At 42.5% G+C, this 23,970-nt stretch overlaps 1 protein-coding gene across 1 annotated transcript in view; it reads left to right on the plus strand.

Annotated features, from left to right (window-relative positions):
• The window catches only part of LOC126456231 (brachyurin-like), a 330,534-nt gene extending 306,906 nt beyond the window's left edge, over positions 1-23,628 (plus strand). Inside the window, exons 4-6 of the mRNA XM_050091984.1 lie at positions 4,105-4,203; positions 19,641-19,777; positions 23,458-23,628. Of these exons, the coding sequence (XP_049947941.1) occupies positions 4,105-4,203; positions 19,641-19,777; positions 23,458-23,628 (407 nt within the window). The remainder of the gene's footprint in view (positions 1-4,104; positions 4,204-19,640; positions 19,778-23,457) is intronic.
• The last annotated feature ends 342 nt before the right edge of the window (positions 23,629-23,970 follow it).

Raw genomic sequence — 23,970 nt, forward strand, 5'->3', positions numbered from 1 at the left:
AGTGAGAGGGCTGGGGATGTATGCATGACTAGCGTCGTTTTTCCGCGATTAACAGTGGGAAAACAAGGTCCTCATGGACTGCAACAAATTCGCCCGGTAAAATAAGTATCGTGTGGCATTTTTGGTTGTCGGAAATGGTGTTGTTCTTCGGCTCACTTTGCCCCCTTCTCTTGCGGAAATGTGGGAGATGTGTCGTGTATTTATAGAGTGTAGGTGAGTGTAATAGTGATGGTGTAAAACCACCCAATAATGTAAAAACTTTCCCAAACATTTCATTAAATGGCACTGGCGTCACTAACTTCCATACAGATCGCAACGTCCGCAATCTCAACATATGTAATGCATCTAAAAGACTGGGGAGAAATCCCTGTGTGCTTCTATTTGCTTCGATTGCAAGTAAGTTCTTTTGATAGTGAAATTTCAAGGTCTGTACGATACGTTAATCTCACGATTGCAATACATTTGTGGTGTTCGTAGGGAAGTTTGTATGCTTTATAGATTTTAATTTATTATTGTGGGGTTGCGGAAAATTATCAAGAATAACTACGCTTAATGCTTTTCTCGTAAACCGAATTTGAGAATCCATTCGGTAAACGTATCAGTCAGCACCCACGTTTATTTCGTGGCCGTATATTTTTAAAACATAATCGCTTTAAACTTGTCCCGATCACAAATAAGGATCGTTTGTGAGATCCATCTGACATGTATGTTACCAATGACGTAAATCTTTCCTTAGAGGTTAGCCTCCCTGAAAACGATTTACCCCTAAGCCATACAGTTTTATTGGGTAGGCAGGCGCAAATTGACGTAGTTTCGTTGGCGTTGAAAACATCTGCCGCGTCATATCTGTAGTTGTAGTCGATAAACCTCGGTTAGCATCACACCAGAAATATTCAAGTCTATGCTGTTCGTTTTCATGAACGTTATAATCAGCCTTTATATGTGGAAAATTCGATATCCATTTGTTTTTCGCCAGTTCAACAGGTTTTCCAAGCAAAAAGCTCCTGGTACAGTAGCATTCTTGCGACCTAGCTTATTTGAACCAACAAGCAACGCAGTCTACACTTCATACATTTCTCTGACTCGAAATTGTGCGCTCAATCGGGAAAGAGCGTTGTTCATGGTCGTCGAAAAATTAATCTGTAGTCAATATTACATTTTAAAACTGCAGATTAATTTTTCGTCGACTGTGAACGTAATTTGTGTCCGAAGCCGTTGGAGTAAAATATAAATAAAGCCAACATTTGTGTGCCATGCATTTTATTAAGTTTTTACAAGCTGATAACTGCCTTAACAAGATGTTTTCGAATTCCGTTCTTCATCAACTCCCTTAAGCAGCCCCATCTTTATTTTAAGAGTCAATTAATTTGGGTCTCACGATTGCAGGAAGACAGTCTGTCAGCATATCATAAAAATTTAACTTTTCGAGTTAAGAGAATGTATGAAATTATTTCGTACTTTGTCGCCATCTCAGTATTAGTCTATGCTAAGCTGATTTTCCGGTTTAAGCATTTTCGCATCATTGTATCTGAACTCTTCAAATACAGTTACACTATTGCAAAATGCAGCTGATCGTATTTGCAGTCTTCCAAATAATTTTTCATAGTCACAACACTACCAGCGACGCCGTGTGCTTTTAATGGCGCTGTGTCAAGTCTATAGCGGTAAATTTTATTATTGTGAGACTGTTGCTGGATAATGCAAACTCTGACTGATGACAAAACAACGATTTCATAAACAAAAAGTGGCTCATGTCTGAAAGATAATCACAAAAGTAATTGGTGCTCGATTGACTGCAAACAGATACATATTTCAAGATGACTAAAAGCGTGACATCTTACAGAAAAAAGCTACTAAGTGAGCAGCAAAGAGAAGAAAAGGCTATTTTGAATTTTTACAGCAGTCAGGCAGTCACATCGGCGCTCACTTCTCGATTTGCCCTTTTCGGCGCTCATCGTTTGCCTGTACCGGAGTACATACGATTTACACATCCGCGTCTGCCTTTCTCGAACGTTAACACAACTGGCAGTGTGCAAAGTTGGATAAAACTTAAGCGTACGCCCATTTCCGTTTTGTAAGTATCAGCAGGACATATAGCTTTCGTGTATAATTTCCCAGTGTTTAAAACGTGAAGATTGTTAAAGACAGAGGTTATTGTGTTTTTACTGTGTAAAAATTCCAAAAGCACTTTTTTGAAGAAAAATTCTGGTATCTCTGTTCCCGTCGTTCTGTATAGCCAGTGAAATGCAACGTTTGAGGTATAATCCTTTTATTTTTGATGGTCTGATAATGCACTGGCTTGACCTACATTTATAGTTTCTGAGAAATTGCATTAACTGACCGTTCATTGTTCTTGGTAGACTATTTTGTCATATATTGACGACATAATGACTTGTACGCTGTTACGCTTAAGGCTGTTTGGAGCCATCAAGGGCATTCTAAGATAGGAAATCAGAGACACAAAGTGGAGAGCAAGCAAAAGTGGTAGCGTTTAGGTTTCCGGAGATAAATAGTAACACTACGGCAAATTGCAACCGTTTCAGGGGAGAAGTTTCACTTCAGAGAATTAAGAGGTAACTTCATCCACGACCTAGACGCTGTCGTAAGGCGCCACTGTAGAAGATCGCCACGAAAAGGCACTGAGCCGTGCGTAGCTGGAGTTCGTGCCGTTTATTATTTTATATCTTGTTTTCACCGTACTGCCATCTCGTTATGTTAATTTTCAATTACTGGTGTCAACGAGGTGCTGTCTTGCTTGCCCGTGAGCGGCAGCAGCAGCGCTTATCGATATAGGCCCTGCCGTATTATCTTTGCTGGACTGCTATTACTTCCCGGTCGTCGTGTGTTTTGAGTTAGTTCGGACACGGCAGTGTTTGAGTTGGCACGCGGCACAAGTTCAGTCGGGGCGCGGCAGCAGTGAGGTCCGGACCGTCAGGACTCGACCGACATTTGCCAACACACATGATTGGAGTGGGGACGACTTTGGTTGGACGGCGGTCGGTCGTATTATGAAGAATAAAGCAGTTACGGATTATATATTTTGTGCAACTAATTTTTTTTCTTAAAACAATTGTTATAATTTATTATATAGTTTGTCATTTCATTTGTCACATATTATACCTAAGTTAAATAGTTTTACATCGCATTTTACTGAAAAACTCCCCTTTTTTTTAGTGCTAAAGCACATATTACCAACTGTCATCTTTGAAAACAAACTTAGATACTTGCTAGATACACCAAGCTTCACGTATTTGACCGCGCAGTAATTTCACAACCACACGTATTTACGCATGTACCTGGCGATAGAGTAACAGCCGAAAATCGATTTCAGTACAATCTTGTGGAATATTGCACCAATGTCGTGGATTTCTCATTCATCATGTTCTGATAATTATTACCTACAGTTACAGAGATCATAATGTATATTTCAGACGATTTTAACGGCTCGTTTTCAATATAATTGAACAGTACGATTAGCCTCGGCTTCCCTGCTTGAGCACTTCCCCCACGGCTATTTTTAGCATAATGTCTTGCTTATTGGGATTCTTTTCTATGCGCAGATTTCTGAATTATTTGACTGACCAAAGTCATTTATACAAAATTTCTCTAAACATGAAGCTAATTTTTAGAACAGAATATTCATGTTGATTTTTAGCAGTGAGATCGGTCATAAGGAATACCAAAACGAATGTCCGTTGTGGGCATCATTTGTCTTTGTTGATAATATTCTGTGATTTACTGGTAATATCTGAGTAAATGCCTTGGTAAATTTTCGGCAAAAGCAGTTCTCTACAAACGGATAGGGACCGCACAGAGTGGTTCGCACGCAACTGTCTTAATTTTACCTCCAAGTACACTTGGTTTCTCAGAAACCGTAGGTCGAGTGCTCATATTTTCGAAGTCATCTTAATTATCCCGATCAAGTATGTTATAGAGACGTCCGTTCATTTACGTACTAAATGCGTCCATATGTATCTTGATTACTAGAATCGTAGTTCAGAGAGTATTTTCATTGCTTCTGTGACTTCATTCTTCGAGAGTCCTATGTCTTGATTGTTCCAGGGGTATAACGAGAAATATAAAAATATGTTTCTATTTTTACAGATTACATCGGACTGGTGAACCTGCCTTCTCGCTCACAGGCGAGCAACAGCTTCGAGGGCCAGACCGCTATCGTCAGCGGCTGGGGCCTCACTACCGAAAGTAAGTACTCGCGTTCTACGTAGGTGGTGACAACTTTTTATGCTTTTTATTGATTCCGTCTCATCCTGAAAGTTGGTGTAAGGGAATCGAATGTTGTTAGCGGTAATACGTTTGAAAATGTGAGTCTGCATTTATTGTATAGGTTGTCTCATGTCATACAATACGTCAAATTTTCCACGATCTGAGTAAATTTAATGTAAACTGAGTGATGTTCTCAACGCAACAAGTTTCATGGAAGTATCTTCTGGATCACTAAAATCAGTGGCGTATGAGATATGAAACGCGCCATCAGGTTTCCAGGAAAGCAATGTACTCATACTGCGGCAGAAATTAAAAGCAGATAATGCTAATACCTACCACATGATCAACAAGGCATGGCAATTTCATAAGTTGCTGACTGGATGCATTCAGAGAAGAATAGAAAAGAATATCCATCACTTAGCGATAGAAAGTCACGAGCTATTCGAAATTTACATTTGAATATCTATCTTTAAAAAATAGTCATATGTGTCAGCTTGAATAAAATATTCAGAATTATGTAGATAACCAAATGTAATACAGGAGAGACGCTTTAGTGTAATATCTATCGAAATCGCATAAAGCTAACTGAAGTTAGTTTGTAAAAGAGTGCTACAGCTCATTAACATTGCAGCATAAATTTTTTGTGGATAAGCATCAATGCAAGTTCCAATTAAGAATATATAGGTGTCATTTATGAGGTTCGTGAATGACAGTCTTGTCCTACGAGATATTTTTCATACTGCGTATTTGTCCTGTTCGGGAATAGCTCTGGAGGGCCTGCAGTGCTTTATAAAGACTTGATACATTGGAGTTAGTACAACGGGACAACTACCGTCTGAATATGAATACACGTGCTTAGCACTGGATCGTCTGCAAAAAGTTCGAACCAGATTTGCTACATGTGATTTGTCATTTAGAAGAATTTGCTGTGGGGTAAGACACCCCTAGGGCAGAGCCGTAGGTGGTTGAGGGAAGGACATTAAAAATGCCGAAAATAATCTATATTAGTATCAAGTCCATAGTTTTCGGGATTTCCGAATGGTGACACTTCCAGTGACAGTTGACTCCTAGAGGTAGAGGTGGCATTAGGCAAAATTGACATGTAATGCTTAACTTCGAAACGCTTCTAGAAAATTCCAGAAAATGTGACTTATTGTTGTTGTAATCTTCAGTGGCAACACTACTTTGATGCAGCTCTCCATGCTGCTCTATACTCTGCAAGAATCTTCTTCTCCGAATAACTACTGCAACCTACATCTTTCTGAATCTGCTTACTCTATTCATCATTTGGTCTCCCTCTACGATTTTTATCCTCCACACTCCCCTGCAATACTAAACTGGTGATCCCTTGATGCCTCAGAACCTGTACTCTCAACCGATCTCGTCTTTTGGTCAAGTTGTGTCAAAAATTTCTTGTCTCCCCAATTATATTCAGTACCTACTCATTAGTTACGTTATCTACCCATCCAATATCCAATAATTTTCTGTAGCGCCACATTTCGAAAACTTCTATTCTTTCTTAGTCTAAACTGCTTAACGTCCATGATTCATTTCCACACATGGTAACACTCAAAGCAAATACTTTCAGAAAAGGCTTCCTGATGTTTAAATCTATACTCGATGTTAATAAACTTCTCTTCTTCAGAAATCCTGTCCTTGGCATTTCCAGTCTATACTTTGTATCCTCTCTACTTCCGCATTCCTCAGTTATTTTGCTTCCCAAATAGCAAAACTCATCTACTAGTCTAATTTCCTTAGCATCACATGGTTTAATTCGACAACATTTCATTAACCTTGTTTTGCTTTTCTTGATGTACATTTCATATTCTCCTTTTAAGACAATGTCCACTCCGTTCAACTGGTCAAGTAATTTGGTGTCTCTGATAGAATTACAATGTTACTGGCAATCTTCAAGGTTTGTATTTCATCTGCCTGGATATTTATTCCTACTCCATTGTTTTCTTTTATTTCCTTTACTGCTTGCTCAATATACAGATTGAATACCGTCGGGGATAGGCTAAAAAACTGTCTCGGTCCCTTCTCAACCACTGCTACCCTTTCATGCCCCTAGACTCTTATTACTGCCTTCTGTTTTCTTTTGTAAATAGCCTTTCGCTCCCAGTATTTTATCCCTGCTGCCTTCAGAATTTTAATGAGAGTATTCCAGTCAATGTCGTCAAAAGCTTTGTCTCAGTCTACAAATACTATAATCGTAGGTACGTCTTTCCTTAATCTTTCTTGTAAGTCATGGGGTCAGTATTGCCTCGCGTGTTCCTACATTCTCCGGGATCCAATCTGAGCTTTCAAAAGGTCGGCTTCTACAAGTTTTTCCATTATTGTGTAAAGAATTTGTGTTATTATTTTGCAGCCATGACATGAAACTGATAGGTCGGTTATTTTCACACCTGTCAGTAACTGCTTTCTCTCAAATTATTACATTCTTCTTGAAAACTGAGGGTATTTCATCTGTCTCCTGCATCTTTAACACTAGATGGAAGAGTTTTTTAATGGATGACTGTCCCAAGACTATCAGAAGTTCTGACGGAATATCGTCTACTCCCGGAGTCTTGTTTCGACTTAGGGCTTTCAGAGCTGTGTAAAGTTCTCGCAGTATCATATCTCCCTTCTCATCTTCAATTACGTCCACTTCCATTTCCATAACATTGCTTTCAAGTTTATCTCCCATGTATGTACCCCACCAATCTTCCAGCTTTCCCTTTTATGCTTAGCACTGGTTTCCCATCTAAGCTCTTGATATTCGAACAGCTGCTTCTTTTTATCTGTAATGGCCTCTTTAAGTTTCCTGTAGACGGTATCTGTTTTTCCCGTAATGAAATACGCTTCTAAATACTTACATTTGTCCTCTAGCCATTCCTGCTTAGCCATTTTGCACTTCCTGACAATCTGATATTTTAGTGTTTTGTATTCCCTTGCGCCTTCTTCATTTGCTGAATTTTAATGTTTTCTTCTTCATCAATTATATTCAATATCTCTTGCGTTATCCATGGATTTCACTAGGGCTTGTTTTTTTACGTATTTGATTCTCTGCTGCTATTTCATCTCTTAAAGTTACCCATTAGTCTCTACTGTATTCCTTTCCCCTGATCTAGTCATCCGTCGCCTAATACTCCCTCTGAAACTCTCAGCAACCTTTGGTTTTTTCAACTTATTCAGGTCCCATATCCTTCATTTCCTACCTTTTTCCAATACCATCAGTTTTACTCTACAGTTCGTAGCCAATAAATTGTGGTCAGAGTCTGCATCTGCCCCTGGAAATGTTTTACAGATTAAAACCTGATTCCTAAATCTGTCTTGTCATTACATACTCAATCTGAAAACTTCCGGTGTCTCCAGGTCTCTTCAACGTAAATAATCTTCTTTTGTGATTCTTAAACCAAGTGTTAGCGACGATTAAATTATGCTCTGTACAAAACTATACCAAACGGCTTCCTCTTTCATTCCTTTTCCCCAGTCCATAATTACCTGATGTTTTTCCTGCTGTTACTGCTTGCGAATTCGAGTACACCATCACTATTAAATTTTCGTCTGAATAACTTCTTTTATGTCGTCATACACTTCTTCAATTTCTCCATCTTCTGTTGAGCTAGTCGATATGGAAACAAGTTCTACAGTGGTGGGTGTGGGCTTCGTGTCTGTCTTGGATACCGGCCGGTGTGGCCGAGCGTTTCTAGGCCCTACAGTCTGGAGCCGCGCGACTGCTACGGTCGCAGGTTCGATTCCTGCCTCGGGCATGGATGTGAGTGGTGTCCTTAGGTTAGTTACGTTTAAGTAGTTCTACGTTCTAGGGGACTGATGACCTCAGAAGTTAAGTCCCATAGCGCTCAGAGTCATTTGAACCATTGCATCTTGGATACAATAATGCGTCCGCTATGCTGCTCATAGTAGTTTGCCCGAATTTCTACTATCTTATTCACTGTGAAACTCACTCCTGCATTATCATTATTTCACTTTTTTATTTATAACCTCGTATTCAACGCACCATAATTCTTGTGCCTCCTGTCACCGTACTTCACTTATTCCCGGTATATCTAACTTCAACCGATCCATTTTCATTTTTAAATTATCTAACATACCTGTCCGATTCAGCGCTCTGACATTCCTTGCTCTGATCCTTCCTTCTATTTCTATTCCTTATCTAATGTATTCAGAGTGAGAATAGGGACAAAACCTAGTTAAACGAGAAAAAGAGAATTCTATTAATGAATATTTGACTATAAAATAAGAATGAAAGTGCAAAACACACAACATGGAAACCTAACAAATATACAATCATAAATCCTACTATTTACCCTATCCAAGACTGGCACAACACTTAGCGGTCAAAACGCGTCCCCTGTTACGTTCGTTAAGAACACTGCAAAGGTTGATATTGTAACCCTTTTGTTAGTTCTAACCACCACCTAAGCTGGCGTAGACAACGAAAAACTCAGAGACGAATTAGTGGGACTGCATGTATGTGAATTTACTCTTCTCTCTTGTTCGATGCGCAAATGTTACCCGAGTGATCAGCAAAGTGTCGATCTTCCGCGTCGTAGAAGACTGGTGGCGCCTTGGAGATTCAGTGTGACGTCCATAAAATAAATACGGCTACTCAATGGACTTATTATTTCGTCGGAAAACTCCTATGATTGAAGATACTCAGTTATCGCAATCGTTTAGGAGACTGCAGTCTCCTTGCCTACTCTGGCCAGGAACAGAAATATGTCTCTAGTGCTCGAACATAAATGAACACTTCTCAATACGAACAGCGCCGCAATAAAGTACCAAACCGTTCCTCTGTTAACACATGAAGAACATCTCCCTAAAATCTGGGGAAACAAGGTGGACAGATTACAAAACCTTAGAACTCTAACCACATTCGTATCAATGTCACTTAAAACGGAGGGCAGAACTGCTGGCAAATCTTCCGCTGCCCTCTGGCCCGAAGACAAAACACAGTCTAACAGAATGTGGCGTACAGTGATCTGTACACCATAAGCGCCACACACTGAAGGGTCGCCGCGCTGGAGCAAGAAGCCAGGCGTGAGAGGACTGTGGCCTACGCGAAAACGAGCAAGGAGAAGCTCACCCCATCTTCGTGGCTGAAACACCGCCGCGTAGTGCGCTTTACTAGATGCAGCATATTAGCTGTCACATCCAGTTACTCCCATCGCGGCATGACTCTGTACCTCAACAGCGAGGCGATAGTGTGCAAGGGGACGGCACAGTGAAATAACTGAGGATCACGACATGCCTCCTTCGCTGCTACATCTGCGCTTTCTTTCCCCGCAATATTCATGTGCCTTGGTACCAAGAAAAAAGACCTCCCTCCACGGCCATTGTACTTAATGGAGGTCTCTTGTACATTCTGTCCTACTTTCTCTGCTGGGTACAAGCATTATAGAGAATGACGGTCCCTCAGAGAAATTGAAAAGACAAGGAATTTTGCACTTGAAGCAGCATCTTATCTACTCCAGTGCCCGCAAGAACGTATGAAATTCCCCGTCGAAGGCAGTTAAGTTCCGAGGCTGCCGGCCCTAGAGGACTCGATCTACAGGGCAACCAACGGAGTCCTGTTTCGACGAATCCGCAAGGACAGCTGTAGAGTTGTGTTGCCCAGTTGCAATGTCATAAAAAAATGTGGTTGAAAACACATGCAGGAGTGCAAACAGTCCTGTACGGCACTAAATCTAAAATTGTTCTGGGCCTCTGCAGTTACTGTGGTGGCAATCGGATAAAACCCTGGATTTGTGGTTGTATATGCTCCATATTTAGTGACTGTAGCACAAGCCGCGCACGGATGCCAAATGGTCATTGCGCTCGTGGGCGATTGGAGAGAAGGTGTAATCAGTAACCAAAAGTCGCCAAAACATCACTACAATTGCAAATGCAATCATGTTGTGTATATCTGGTTCCCAACTTCCTGCACGTTTGACACATATGTGCAGCCTGATTGTAATTGCATGTTAACCGATACATACCAGACCGACTATATTTATCAGCGTCGGTATTATGTCTTCCAAGTCTCCTCTGTATTATGTTGTTTTTTCGGTATCTTTAGCATATTGCCCACTCAGTTTCTGTAAGTCATTAAGTGCCTTTTGTTACTTACTATCTGCTGACAGTATGTGAATAATGTCGCCTATCTCCTTCACTCCGTCCCATCACACTATCTCTCTTCTCTCTCTCTGTCTTTGTGTCTGTCTTTGTCTCGCTCGCTCGCTCTTCCTTTCGCGCGCGCGTGCTCACACACACACACACACACACACACACAAACACACACACACACACACACACACACACACATGACATAAGAATCACAAACGTCAACGAAGCACGTCAGGGCCAAAGAAATGAGCACCACACAGTCACAAAACGTGAAATGGCGGTGGCAAACGAATCATACAAAATGCATGTGTAACGACAGCAGCAAAGGAAATAACTTCTTGTATGGGTGCGTGGTGTCTGTTCTTTCGGACATGTCCATAAGAACAGACATCACGCATAATCCGCAGCTTTGAAACATTATATCAAAATAAAGGGGGCTCAGTGGATCACTGTTGTCAGCTGCAGCAGGATGTCACGCGGAGTCAGCGGCGACGAGCGAAAGTAAAATGACACTTGTCGCCGCTGATTCCGCGTAACGTGTCGCTGCAACTGACAACAGTGATCCCCCTTTAAGAAATAACTTCGTTTATACGACACGAACGAGGTACAAAACTCTTCAACATTAAAAACCGTAACACGCCAAATAACTCGATATATATCGATTTCCCAGTCGGAATAAAAAACAAAGAAAAAAAAGCCGTTTCCTTGTTTGCAGATAAAAGTTGTAGATTGTATAGTAGATTTGAAGCTACCACCATACGCAATTAACAGCTTCGCGTGAGGTATGTAAACACATGTACATATTTGTGTTACTTCCAAATTTACTATAAAACTAAAATTTTTAGGCATACGGTAAATGAACAACTCCTAAAGTCTCAACTCTGTGATATACAAACATCAAAAAAAGTTTTGCACCACCTCGGTTCCGAGAGTTCCGGAACCTGTACGGAAAATTGGAACAGAGCTCAACATAAACAATATTTCCGCCCTTATTATTGCTCATGAAAACCACACACTGTATATTGTACCACCATGCAGCGCGACCTCCAGATGTGGTGGTCCAGATTCCTGCACACACAAGCACCTACAATACCCAGTAGCACGATCACTTGCGTTGATGCGTGCCTGTATTCGTTATGGCATAGTATCGACATGTTCATCAAGGCACTGTTGGTCCAGATTGTCCCACTCCTCAATGGCGATTCGGCGTAGATCCCTTAGAGCGGTTGGTGGGTCACGTCGTCCATAAAAAGCCATTTTCAATCTATACCTGGCACGTTCGATAGGTTTCATACCTGGAGAACATGCTGGCCACTCTACTCGAGCGATGTCGTTATCGCGAAGGAAGTTATTCACAAGATGTGCATGATGCGGGCGCCAATTGTCGTCCATGAAGACGAATGCTTTGCCAGTATGCTGCCGATGAGGTTGCACTATCTGAGGATGGCATTCACGTAACGTACAAACCGTTACGGCACCTTCCATGGCCACCAGCGGCGTACGTCCACCCCACATAATGCCACCCCAAAACAGCAGCGAAATTCCACCTTGCTGCACTCGCTAGACAGTGTGTCTAAGGCATTCAGCCTGACCGCGTTGTCTCCAAACGCGTCTCCGACGATTGTCTGGCTGGAGGCATTTGCGGCAGTCATCGATGAAGAGAACGTGATGCCTATCCTGAGCGGTCCATTCGGCATGTTGCTGAGCCCATCTGTACCGCGCTGCGTGGTGTCGTGGTTACAAAGATGGACCTCACCATGGACGTCGGGAGTGAAGCTGTGCATCAGGCAGCCTATTGCGCAAAGTTTGAGTCTAACATTACGTCCTGTGGCTGCACAAAAAGCATTATTCAACTAGGTGGCGTTGCTGTCATGGTTTCTCCGAGCCATAATCCGTAGGTAGCGGTCATCCACTGCAGTAGTAGGCCTTGGGCGACCTGAGCGAGGCATGTCATCAACAGTTCCTGTCTCTCTGTATCTTCTCCATGTCCGAACAACATCGCTTTGGTTCGCTCCGAGACGCCTGGACACTTCGCTTGTTGAGACCCCTTCCTAGCACAAAGCAACAATGCGGACGCGATTGGACCACGGTATTGACCGTTTAGGCATGGTTGAACTACAGACAACGCGAGCCGTGTAACTCCTTCCTGGTGGAACGACTGGAACTTATCGGCTGTCGAACCTCCTCCGTCTAATAGGTGCTGCTCATGCATGATTGTTTACATCTTTGGGCGGGTTTAGAGACGTCTCTGAATAGTTAAAGGGACTGTGTCTGTGATACAATATCCACAGTTAACGTCTGTCTTCAGGAGTTCTAGGAACCGGGGTGATGCAAAACTTCTTTTGATGTGTGTATGTCTCAACTCTGTACTGTATGTAAAGTAATGAAAATAGATTGACACTTAACAATTGTTCCTATTACAAATATAAATACATTTGTACCAGAAGTTCAAATAATCCACCTGAGAGGTTAATATGAAATAACAGTTTTTCAGAAAGAAAATAAACAATAAACCACTGAAGATAGCACAAAAGTACTGAAACATTTTTGGGTAAAAAAACTATAAAGCAGTGACTTGAATAACGCGGAATTCGTCTCCAGTTTCTCTTCCAGCACCCAAATAAGAACTGCAACATCCACAAGATCACTCCACAGCCAACGTCTTTCACTTTTCTTAATTCTTCACTGCCACATTAACATTGCCGTCTTGAACTTTGGGCTTTACGGACGATTTTTGCTGTCTGCTTCAGCACTTCTTCGTATTCTGAGAGCTTATCTCTTGTTTTGTCAATGTACAATGTTTTACAAGCTACTTTTATTCGGCAGACTGCCTTATCACAGTCTTCAGTCCACCAAGCATGTTTACATCTCCTTTGTAACGCTGTTATTTCCTTTTCTGTAGGTACGTATTTTTTCAGGTATTACGCTAGATCCCTGTTTTCCTTTGCTGTAGCAGCTTTTCAAAATTAGCTATGCCTGAGCTTTTCAGCGTCGTTTCTATTAACTTAATTCTCAAGCAGTGTTTTCTTATTTAATGATAGAAGTCTAACCTTATACGGGTCAGGAAGTGGAAATTTCCTTTGGGACCAAACTAAAGTCATCGGTCCCTAGGCATGCACACTACTTAATCTAACTTCGAGTAACTTACGCTAAGGACAACACACACACTCATGCCCGAGGGAGAACTCGAACCTCCAATGGGGGGAGGCGCGCAAACACTGGCAAGGAGCTTTAGACCACCCGGCTACACCGCGCGGCAGAAAGTGATAGGTTAAAAATGCCACATTTCCTCACTTCTACATTCTCTATTTCCTTAACATCGCATTTAGATATTGCGACGTAGTCCAGTTGAAATTCACCTAAATATTTTTGTGGAGAGCGCCAAATTTTCTTTTTTTTGGGGATGTCTTTTGGAAACAGTAGACACAAGTATAAGACCAAACGCGGCACAACCGTCAGTAAGTTTTCTGACATTTAAATTTGTTCTATTGTGAACAGGATAGTTGACAATCATATTCCGAAACTGTCGTTCCTTCCCAGTTTGCGTGTTGAAACTAAAACTGCGAGTTGAGGTCCCTTGTATTTCACCCTCTAGCTGGTTCCAGAGCAAACCCACGCTTTCAGGCTTTCTTTGGTTCTCTTCGTTTATCAGTGCGTGGTCACTGAGCAATCTGTACCTTTTGTTTGCACGTTTGGATGTAGAGTTCAGAGTCTGTCAGAAGCGGAGCTGCAGTCTGTTGTTGTTATTGTGGTCTTCCATCCAGAGACTGGTTTGATGCACCTCTCCATGCTACTCTATTGTTTGCAAGCCTTTTCATCTCCGAATGACTACCACAAGCTACATCTTTCTTCATCTGGTTACTGTATTCATCTCTTGACCACCTTCTACAATTCTTATCCTCCACATTTCCTTCCAGGCCTAAATTGGTGATCCCTTGATGCCTCACAACATGTGCTATCAACCGATTCCTTTTTCTAGTCACGTTCTAGTCCAATCTCAGACATTTTTTTGTAGGACCACATTTCGAAAGCTTCTATTCTCTTCTTGTCTAAACTATTTATTGTCCATGTTTCACTGGCATACATGGCTACACTCCACACAAATACTTCCAGAAACGACTTCCTGACTCTCAAATCTATACTCGATGTTAACAACTTGCTCTTCTTCAGAAACGCTTTCCTTGCCATTGCCAGTCTACATTTTATATCCTCTCTACTTCGACCATCATCAGTTATTTTGCTAACCAAATTGAAAAACTCATTTACTACTTTAAGCCTCATTTCCTAATCTAATTCCCGCAGCATCACCAGATTTAATTCGACTACATTCCATTATCCGCGTTTTGTTTCTGTTGATGTTCATTTTATATCCTCCTTTCAAGACACTGTCCATTCCATTCAACTGCTCTTCTAAGTCCCTTGCTGTCTGACAGAATTACAATGCTATCGGCAAACCTCAAAGTTTTTATTTCTTACCCTGGATTTTAATCCCTAGTCCGAATTTTTCTCTTGTTTCCTTTGCCGCTTCCTCAATACACAGATTGAATAACATCGGGGATAGACTACAAACCTGTCTAACTCCCATCCCAATCACCGCTTCCGTTTCATGCCCCTCGATTTTTATAACTGCCAACTCGTTTCTGTACAAATTGTAAATAGCCTTTCGCTCCATGTATTTTACCCCTGACACCTTCTGAATTCGAAAGAGAGTACTCTAGTCAACATTGTCAAAAGCTTTCTCTAAGTCTGCAAATGCTAAAAACGTAGGTTTACCTTTCCTTAATCTGTTTTCTAAGATAAGTCGTTGGGTCAGTATTGCCTCACGTGTCCCAACATTTCTACGGAATCCGAACTGATCTACCCCGAGGTCGGCTTCTACCAGTTTTACATTCGTCTGTAAAGAGTACCTGCTAGTATTTTGCAGTTGTGGCTTACTAAACTGATAGTTCGGTAATTTTCACATCTGTCAACACCTGCTTTCTTTGGTATTGGAATTATTATATTCTTCTTGAAATCTGAGGGTATTTCGCATGTCTCATACATTTTGTTCAATAGATGGTAGAGTTTTGTTAGGCCTGGCTCTTCCAAGGCTGTCATTAGTTCTCATGGAATGTTGTCTACTCCCGGGGCCTTGCTTCGATTTAGGTCTTTCAGTGTTCTGTCAAACTGTTCACGCAGTATCATATCTCCTATTTCATCTTCATCCACATTCTCTTCCATTTCTATATCATCATCCTCAAGCACATCGCCGTTGTATAGACCCTCTACATACTCCTTCCACCTCTCTGCTTTCCCTTGTTTGCTTACAACTGGTCTTCCACCTGAGCTCCTGATATGCGTGCAAGTGGTTTTTCTCCAAAGGTCTCTTTAATTTTCCTGTAGGCAGTATCTATCTTACCCTAGTGATATGTGCCTCTACATCCTTACGTTTGTCATCTAGCCATCCCTGCTTAGCCATTTTGCACTTCCTGTCGATCTCATTTTTTAGAAGTCTGTATTCCTTTTTGCCTGCTCCATTTACTGCATTTTTATATTTTTTCCTTTCATCAATTAAATTCATTACCTTATCTGTTACCCAAGGATTTCTACTAGCCCTCGTCTTTCTAACAACTTGGTCCTCTGCTACCTTCACTATTTCATGTCTCAAAGCTACCCATTCTTCTTCTGCTGTATTTCTTGCCCCATTCCTGTCAATCGTTCTCTTATGCTCTCCCTGAAGCTCTCTGCAACCTCTGGTTCTTTCAGTTTATCCAGGTCCCATAACCTTAAATTACCAACGTTTTGCAGTTTCTTCAGTTTTAATCTACAGTTCATAACCAGTATATTGTGATCAGAGTCCACATCTGCCCCTGGAAATGTCTTACAATTTTAATCTGGTTCCTGAATCTCTGTCTTACCACTATACAGGGTGACTCACCTAACGTTACCGCTGGATATATTTCGTAAACCACATCAAATACTGACGAACCGATTCCACAGACCGAACGTGAGGAGAGGGGCTAGTGTAATTGTTTAATACAAAACATACAAAAATGCACGTTTTTTTAAATGGAACCCCGTTAGTTTTGTTAGCACATCTGAACATATAAACAAATACGTAATCAGTGCCGTTTGTTTCATTGTAAAATGTTAATTACATCCGGAGATATTGTAACCTAAAGTTGACGCTTGAAACCTCCGACGTTCAGTTGCTTGTTGTAACAAACACGGGCCACGGTCGGCGACCGGCATCTGCAGGGACATGTTTACGATGACGACCGTGTTTACGAGTGTGGCTGTAGTGCAATGTTGTGGTTTGGTCTAGCTATCGCAGTGTCCGCATGTAGCGCTTACTGCTGTTGTTATTCTGCATTCGTCTTCGCACGCAGACCAACTGTAGTACACCGTGTTACCAGACGTCTGTGATAGTGTAGTGGTGTAGGAACTGTGACCATGCTGTATTCGAACTCTGAAAAGGCGGAGATGATACTCATCTATGGCGAGTGTCGACGAAATGCAGCTGAAGCCTGCGGGGTGTATGCAGAACGGTATCCGGACAGAGAGCATCCAACGTGCCGCACATTGCAAAACCAGGCCCGTCACAGGAGAAGCGGGTGCAGTTGGTGTGTTAGCTGCTGTTGCCATGAACCCACACATGAGTACACGGGACATTGCGAGAGCCGGTGGACTGAGTCAAAGTAGTGTCATGCGCATACTGCATCGTCACCGCTTTCACCCGTTTCATGTGTCGCTACATCAGCAATTACATGGTGATGACTTTAATCATCGAGTGCAATTCTGTCAATGGGAATTAACAGAGAATACGTTGCAGTTCTACCTGTTTACCGATGAAGCGGGTTTCACAAACCACGGGGCAGTGAATCTACGGAACATGCAATACTGGTCCGTGGACAATCCTCGCTGGCTCAGACAGGTAGAGCGACAGCGACCGTGGACTGTAAATGTATGCTGCGGAATCATTGGCGACCACCTCATTGGTCCTCACTTCATTGCAGGGGTCCAAACAGCTGCGACATACATCGCGTTTCTACAGAATGATCCGCCAACGTTGCTCGAAAATGTCCCACTGGAAACGCGTCGACGTATGTGGTATCAGCATGATGACGCACCTGCACATTCCGCAATTAACACTAGGCTGACCCTTGACAGGATGTTCGACGGGCGTTTCACAGGACATGGAGGACGCATAAATTGGCCAGCCCGTTCTCCTGATCTTACACCTCTGGACTTCTTTCTGTGGGGTACGTTAAAGGAGAATGTGTACCGTGATGTGCCTACAACCCCAGAGAATATGAAACAACGTATTGTGGCAGCCTGCGGCGACATTACACCAGATTTACTGCGACATTCATTACGCCAGAGATTTCAATTGTGTGCAGCAAATGATGGCCACCACATTGAACATCTATTGGCCTGACATGTCGGGACACACTCTATTCGACTCCGTAATTGAAAACGGAAACCACGTGTGTACGTGTACCTCAGCCCTCATGGTAATGTACATGTGCGTCAGTGAAAAAGTCCAATAAAAAGATGTTAGCATGTGGACATAATGTGCTGTTCCAGTCTCTTCTGTACCTAAGGTCCATCACCGTTCCCTTTGGATCCCTACGTAATTCGGTGCTCTCCGATACACACGATCGAACAGCGGAGGAGTGGTACTCGAGCGTCATCTTCAGGTTACAATATCTCCGGATGTAATTAACATTTTACAATGCAACAAACGGCACTGATTACGTATTTGTTTATATGTTCAGATGTGCTAACAAAACTAACGCGGCTCCATTTAAAAAAACGTAGGTTTGTGTTAAAAAACATACTTCCGTGCATTTTTTTATGGTTTGTATTAACCAATTACACTAACCCCTCTCCTCACGTTCGGTCTGTGGAATCGATTCGTCAGTATTTGATGTGGTTTACGAAATATATCCAGCGGTAATGTTAAGTGGCTCACCCTGTATAATCTATCTGAGACCTTCCAGTATATGCAGGCTTCTTCCATGTATACAACCTTCTTTATGATTCTTGATCCAAGTGTTAGCTATGATTAAGTTACGCTCTGTGCTAAATTCTACCAGGCGGCTTTCTTTTTCATTCCTTAATCCCATTCCATATTTACCTACTACGTTTCCTTCTCTTCCTTTTCCTACTATCTAGTTCCAGTCACCCATGACTATTAAATTTTCGTCTTCCTTCACTATCTGAATAAGTTCCTTTATTTCATCATACATTTCATCAATCTCTTCGTCATTTGCGGAACTAGGTGGCGTATAAATTTGTACTACTGTGGTAGGCGTGGGCTTCGTATCTATCTTGGCCACAAAGGTGCGTTCACTGTGCTGTCAGTAGTAGCTTACCCGCATTCCTATTTTCCTATTCATTATTAAACATACTCCTGCATTTCCCCTATTTCATTTTCTGTTTATAACCCTGTATTCACCTGACCAGACGTCCTGTTCCTCCTGCCACCGATCTTCACTAATTCCCACTATATCTAACTTTAACCTATCCATTTCCCTTTTTTAATTTTCTAACCTACCTGCCCGATTAAGGGGTCTGACATTCCACGCTCCGATCCGTAGAACGCCACTTTCCTTTTCCTGATAACAACGTCCTATCGAGTAGTCCCCGCCCGGAGATCCGTATAGGGGACTATTTTAACTCTGGAATATTTTACCTAAGAGGACGCCATCATCATTTAACCACACAGTAAAGCTGCATGCCCTCGGGAAAAATTACGGCTGTACTTTCTCCTTGCTTTCAGCCGTTCGCAGTACCAGTACAGCAAGGCCGTTTTGGTTAGTGTTACAAGGCCAGATCAGTCAATCTTCCAGACTGTTGCCCGTGCAACTACTGAAAAAGTTGCTGCCCCTCTTCAGGAACCACACGTTTGTATGGCCTCTCAACGAATAACCCTCCGTTGTGGTTGCACCTACGGTACAGCTATCTGTATCACTGAGGCACGCAAGCCACCCTACCAATGGGAAGGTCAATATTTCATGGTTTCTTTTCACATAGTTCAATAATTGTCACCCTGTACATGCCTCAATAAAAGCACATATTATGTGGCACTTGTTACCCTAATAAAGGTTTACAATGAAATTATGTATGTGAAGAGAAACATGTAATACAAAATACATAGAATATGTTTAATGTTCGGCCTACTAGTTCTATTACACATTATCTGTGTAATTCCGTAACGTAACATGATAAAGAACATTCTTGGAAACTGAACATCAGCACATCTAGTGAAGCTGTCACTCACGGAAGCATTTAGGGGTACACGAGTCCGTGTTGTTTGTTTCCAGACGGTGTCATCCCAGACACGCTGCAGTACACGACACTGAACGTCATGTCCAACACGCAGTGCAGCCAATACTACGGGGGTCCCATCTACGACTTCACACTCTGCGCCGTCGGTTCCAGCGGACAGAACGTCTGCTCCGTAAGTACCTACCGTCATTTTCACTGCTACAGATTTTGATTCCGCACGGTAACTGAAGTGACGGAGTAGTCTGACCACCAAGAGTACCATGCCCAGTCGGGACAGTGCGTGGATTCTGGGACAGAAATCAAAAGAACTAGTGAACACATCACTCAGCGTAATATCGTATTACACTTAACTTTGGTACAAAGTGTCCTTGTTGAAATCCGTATAAAAGTCTTTAGCAAAGCAGGGACAAGTTATCACGTTAATAGTTGACTACATAGAAATATACGTACTGAAAGTCTTGATGACAGTTTGATGCACTACTTTCGTAGAGCAAGTTACGACTGCACTATTTCTATCCTCGACTGCTGCTAACCCGAGCTATTCGACAACTGGGTAACAACTATGCCAGAACTGGACTACAACTCAGCAGGAACTGGCTAGAGCTACGGTCGGGCAGTCTCTTACCAAGGTGATGCTTGGCACCGGTGGCGCCTAAGCTCAGGGTGCGTGGCACTCGTGCGTCCGGTGACTGTGCGGCGAAGGTTGCGCCGCTGTCGCAGTCGGGCAACAGCGCGATCTCTGGTGCCAATCCTTGAACCCAGCGTGATTACCCCTTGTGTAGTGTTTGCTGGCTGTGATACCATAGTAACAAGGCTCATTGACGGTTGCCACTTCTTGTACAAACCTATCATTTGCTGATCTTCAGCCTTTCGATAACATTCTTGCTGTCTTCCACTTATTTTTACGCGTACCCTGTAGTAATTTTAATTTCCATAGTACGCCACTATAGTTAGAAAAAATTTGAGAAAATTGTTAGATGTCGGGATCGCAGAGTATCCAAAATGAAGGCTGATGCGTTTCTATTGGCATCAGTCGCCGCCATACTGTAATAGTGCCAGTGTTCCTTTAAACCTTGTTTAAGTCTGGTGAAGTTGCAAGCTGTGCAGCTCATTAGATACCACCGGTCGGCTCGTTGCAGCACAGCTCGATATTAGTCTGGTAAGATACCCTGCCATCATTCAGTGACGCTGAGGTGTCTCGCATGCCCACACTGCTGTCCCTTTTCTCGATGAACCATTGAGGTCACTGGTTTTAATTGTCGATTTGGAAACACACGAGACAGCCGCATTAGGAAAAGCTCAACTGCGTCTCACCAGTTGACACTTATCCATCATCGTGGACTCTTAGTACTTCTTAGTTTGTTCTCCTACATCGTCATCGTCATCATCAAAGCTCAATACCAGTTTATCGAGTGCTGTTAATGATTCACTTCTGCTTCCTTCGGTCCCTATAAGACCTGTGGCGGAGAACATCATCCTCTGCCTCTCTCCTCTTGATCATGGCCAACCAATGAGTTCTGCTTCTTTCTACAAGATGTTCCCCTTCCACTTGTCTGCCCGAATTTATTCCAGCTATTCGTGCAGGCTCCACTCTCATTACATCCTGTACAACCGTAGTCTGGATGTGCTGATACGGTCTAAAAGGGATATCTTGACCTTGGCTTTCTTCTTCTCATTTCTTGTCCATCTTGGTCTTCAGGTTGGTAGATTTCAGGAGTTTCATTTGTGATGCCAGGAACCTCGATGCCTCTCTTTGTGAGATCGCATGCTTGAATGTCAAAATTTTTATTGTTGGTAAAACTCAGCACCGTTTTGAACTTTGTTCGTAATCTTCCATCCATCGAATTATCCATGGAGATTATGCTATAGAGGTGCGAAAAACAGTCCACAAACTGCAGAACTGTAGCTGATGATGTCCTAGTCTCACAATTGCGTGATGCTCGTCTATATTGAATGCCGTCGCCTCTGCCTTGGCCTCGCTGATATGAAGGTATTCTAGGAGCTGATTTCCACACACGTTGAATCTGTTCTGAACTCCTTCCTCTGATTTGCCTCAGATCATGATATCATCTGCAAATCCAATTGCATTAATTTCAATAAAACTTTTCTAGTTGTTCTTTATTCCATCGCCCATAAAAGTGATGAACAGTAATGGAGGCAGTGCACTGCGTATCTGTACTATACTCATGGTCTGAAATCATGAAGATCGTTCCTCTACACCGAATGATTCACAATACCGAATTACTAAAGACCCTCGAAATACTTCACAACATTCATCGTTCATGAAAAGCTGATGCTGCAACCTCGGTGCCCAAAGATATGAAAAATATTTCCGAATCTGATATACTTTTGTTCGCACGATGCCGAGCTGATGTTACTCCCGGTAGGAGTTTACCCTGCGTTATGGGCAACACTGTGTGTGAAGCTAAACGTACTGCAGATCTTCCATAATGTGAACGAACCGCGAAAATAAGTTCATCTAGGGTTGACGATAGGGAAGGTTCTCTACAGGTATTTCTGTGATGAGGATGCATACTGTTAGCCGTGGTACAGAAAGGGAAATGTATCAATTTCAGGTATTGGACTTTGGTACGGAAACAAGTAACGAAAAAGGCGTAAGTATAAATGCCAAATTTCATTTTGCCAATCACGGTCTGCTGACGATAATAAAAATTTGGGCTCTCCCAGATTCTGTGCACACGTCATTTTGTTGCACAAAGAAGCGAATATTCTTAAATATCCTCTTTTGTGTTTTGTCAGTAGAGAAGCAATGACAGACGAATGTTCTTTAATGTGTCACTGTGGCGCCAACTGCTGCTCAGTTTGCTGCTGTATGTGCAGTACGATGCGCCAGAGCCATACGCCGAAGACGATGGTCTTCCCTCCCGGTAGTGCCATGTGGCCGTCCCAAGTCCGCTCTTCTCGCGACTGTACATTCTCGTGATCACCGCTGGTAGTAATCATGCACAGTGGCTACACTCTTACCAAGTCTTTCTACAGTATCGCAGAAGCAACATTCAGCTTATCGCAGCCCTATTACACGACCCTGTTCAATTTCAGTGAGGTGATGATATTGGCGTCTTTATCGCCTTAAAGGCATCCCTGACTGCAATCAACTCACATTCAATCTGAAAGGTAACTAAGTCTCACGACCTTTACAGCGTGTAATTAAAGCAAAACTGAATTGCATGCTCACAGTGACACTACTAGCGGCACTCTTATGCGAATAGCTCGAAATTTGAGTAGACATCGTTTTTCCGATGTAGAAACACGACTACCAGTTTTCGTGAATGTCGCAGGACACCTTCGTGTTGCAGTGTTTTTTCGTCAGTGTATTTTATAGCATCGTGTACTTCACAGAGTAGAAGAACAGTTAGCAGACGATGAATGTCTCAGCATGACAATGCACCTTATAATAAAGGTGCTGCAGTGAGGCAATAGATTGTGGACAATAACATTCCTGAAATGGATTAGCCTGCACAGAGTCCCGACCTGAACACAATGGAACACTTTTTGGTCGACTTCCTTTACTTCAAACTGCAGCGTCCTACAGCACAACCTCCTCTAGTTTTGGGCTAGCATTCCTCCACATACGTTCAGACACCTGACTGAAAGTGTCCCAGCACAGTTTCAAGCCGACGTAAAGGCGCGTGGCGGACACGCACGGGTACTTTAGAACAGATACCGAATATCCGCCACAATAGAAGTTGCATTCCAGGGAAATGGCTTCAAGTACTTATGGATTACTTTAGAATGTATGTGTTTACCTTGAGTGAGTGACCCTTTACTATGTTCGGGAATACCTGATTGGGGCTCCCACCAGCCAGAGATTATACTGTGGTCACGTTTCAGGGCGACAGCGGCGGCGCGCTGGTGGTCGGCTCACAGGGAAGCTACACGCAGATCGGGACCCTCAGCTGGAGTTCGGGCAAGGGCTGTGCGAGCGGAGACCCGGCCGGCTTCATGAGGGTCACCTACTTGCTCGACTGGATCTCAAGTACCGCCGGCATCACCATTCCGTAAAGGCAGCACATTCATCACCAGCTATTTCCAAATTCCTCGAGAGAAGAAACTGTGAACAATATAGAGCCCCAAATAAATAATTCAGTATATGAAGTGTCTTATTTATTAATTTATTGCTCGTTAATTAGCCAGAGTACGAATGCGTCAATTACATACACAGTTCATCTGGAAACTTCTTTATGAGTTCCATAATTTCAGTTCCATGTACGAAACATATAGACAACGGCACTTAAGAAGGCAGCCATGTTGTTTTGAAGCCGCAAATTATGCCAAAAAAAGTCCTTACGCTATTCGTCATTACTAATCACACACAGCTGATGTTGGAAGCAGGCAGAAGCAACT

Source organism: Schistocerca serialis, chromosome 2, assembly GCF_023864345.2.
Source record: "Schistocerca serialis cubense isolate TAMUIC-IGC-003099 chromosome 2, iqSchSeri2.2, whole genome shotgun sequence".
In the NCBI taxonomy this organism is placed as follows: Eukaryota; Metazoa; Arthropoda; class Insecta; order Orthoptera; family Acrididae; genus Schistocerca; species Schistocerca serialis.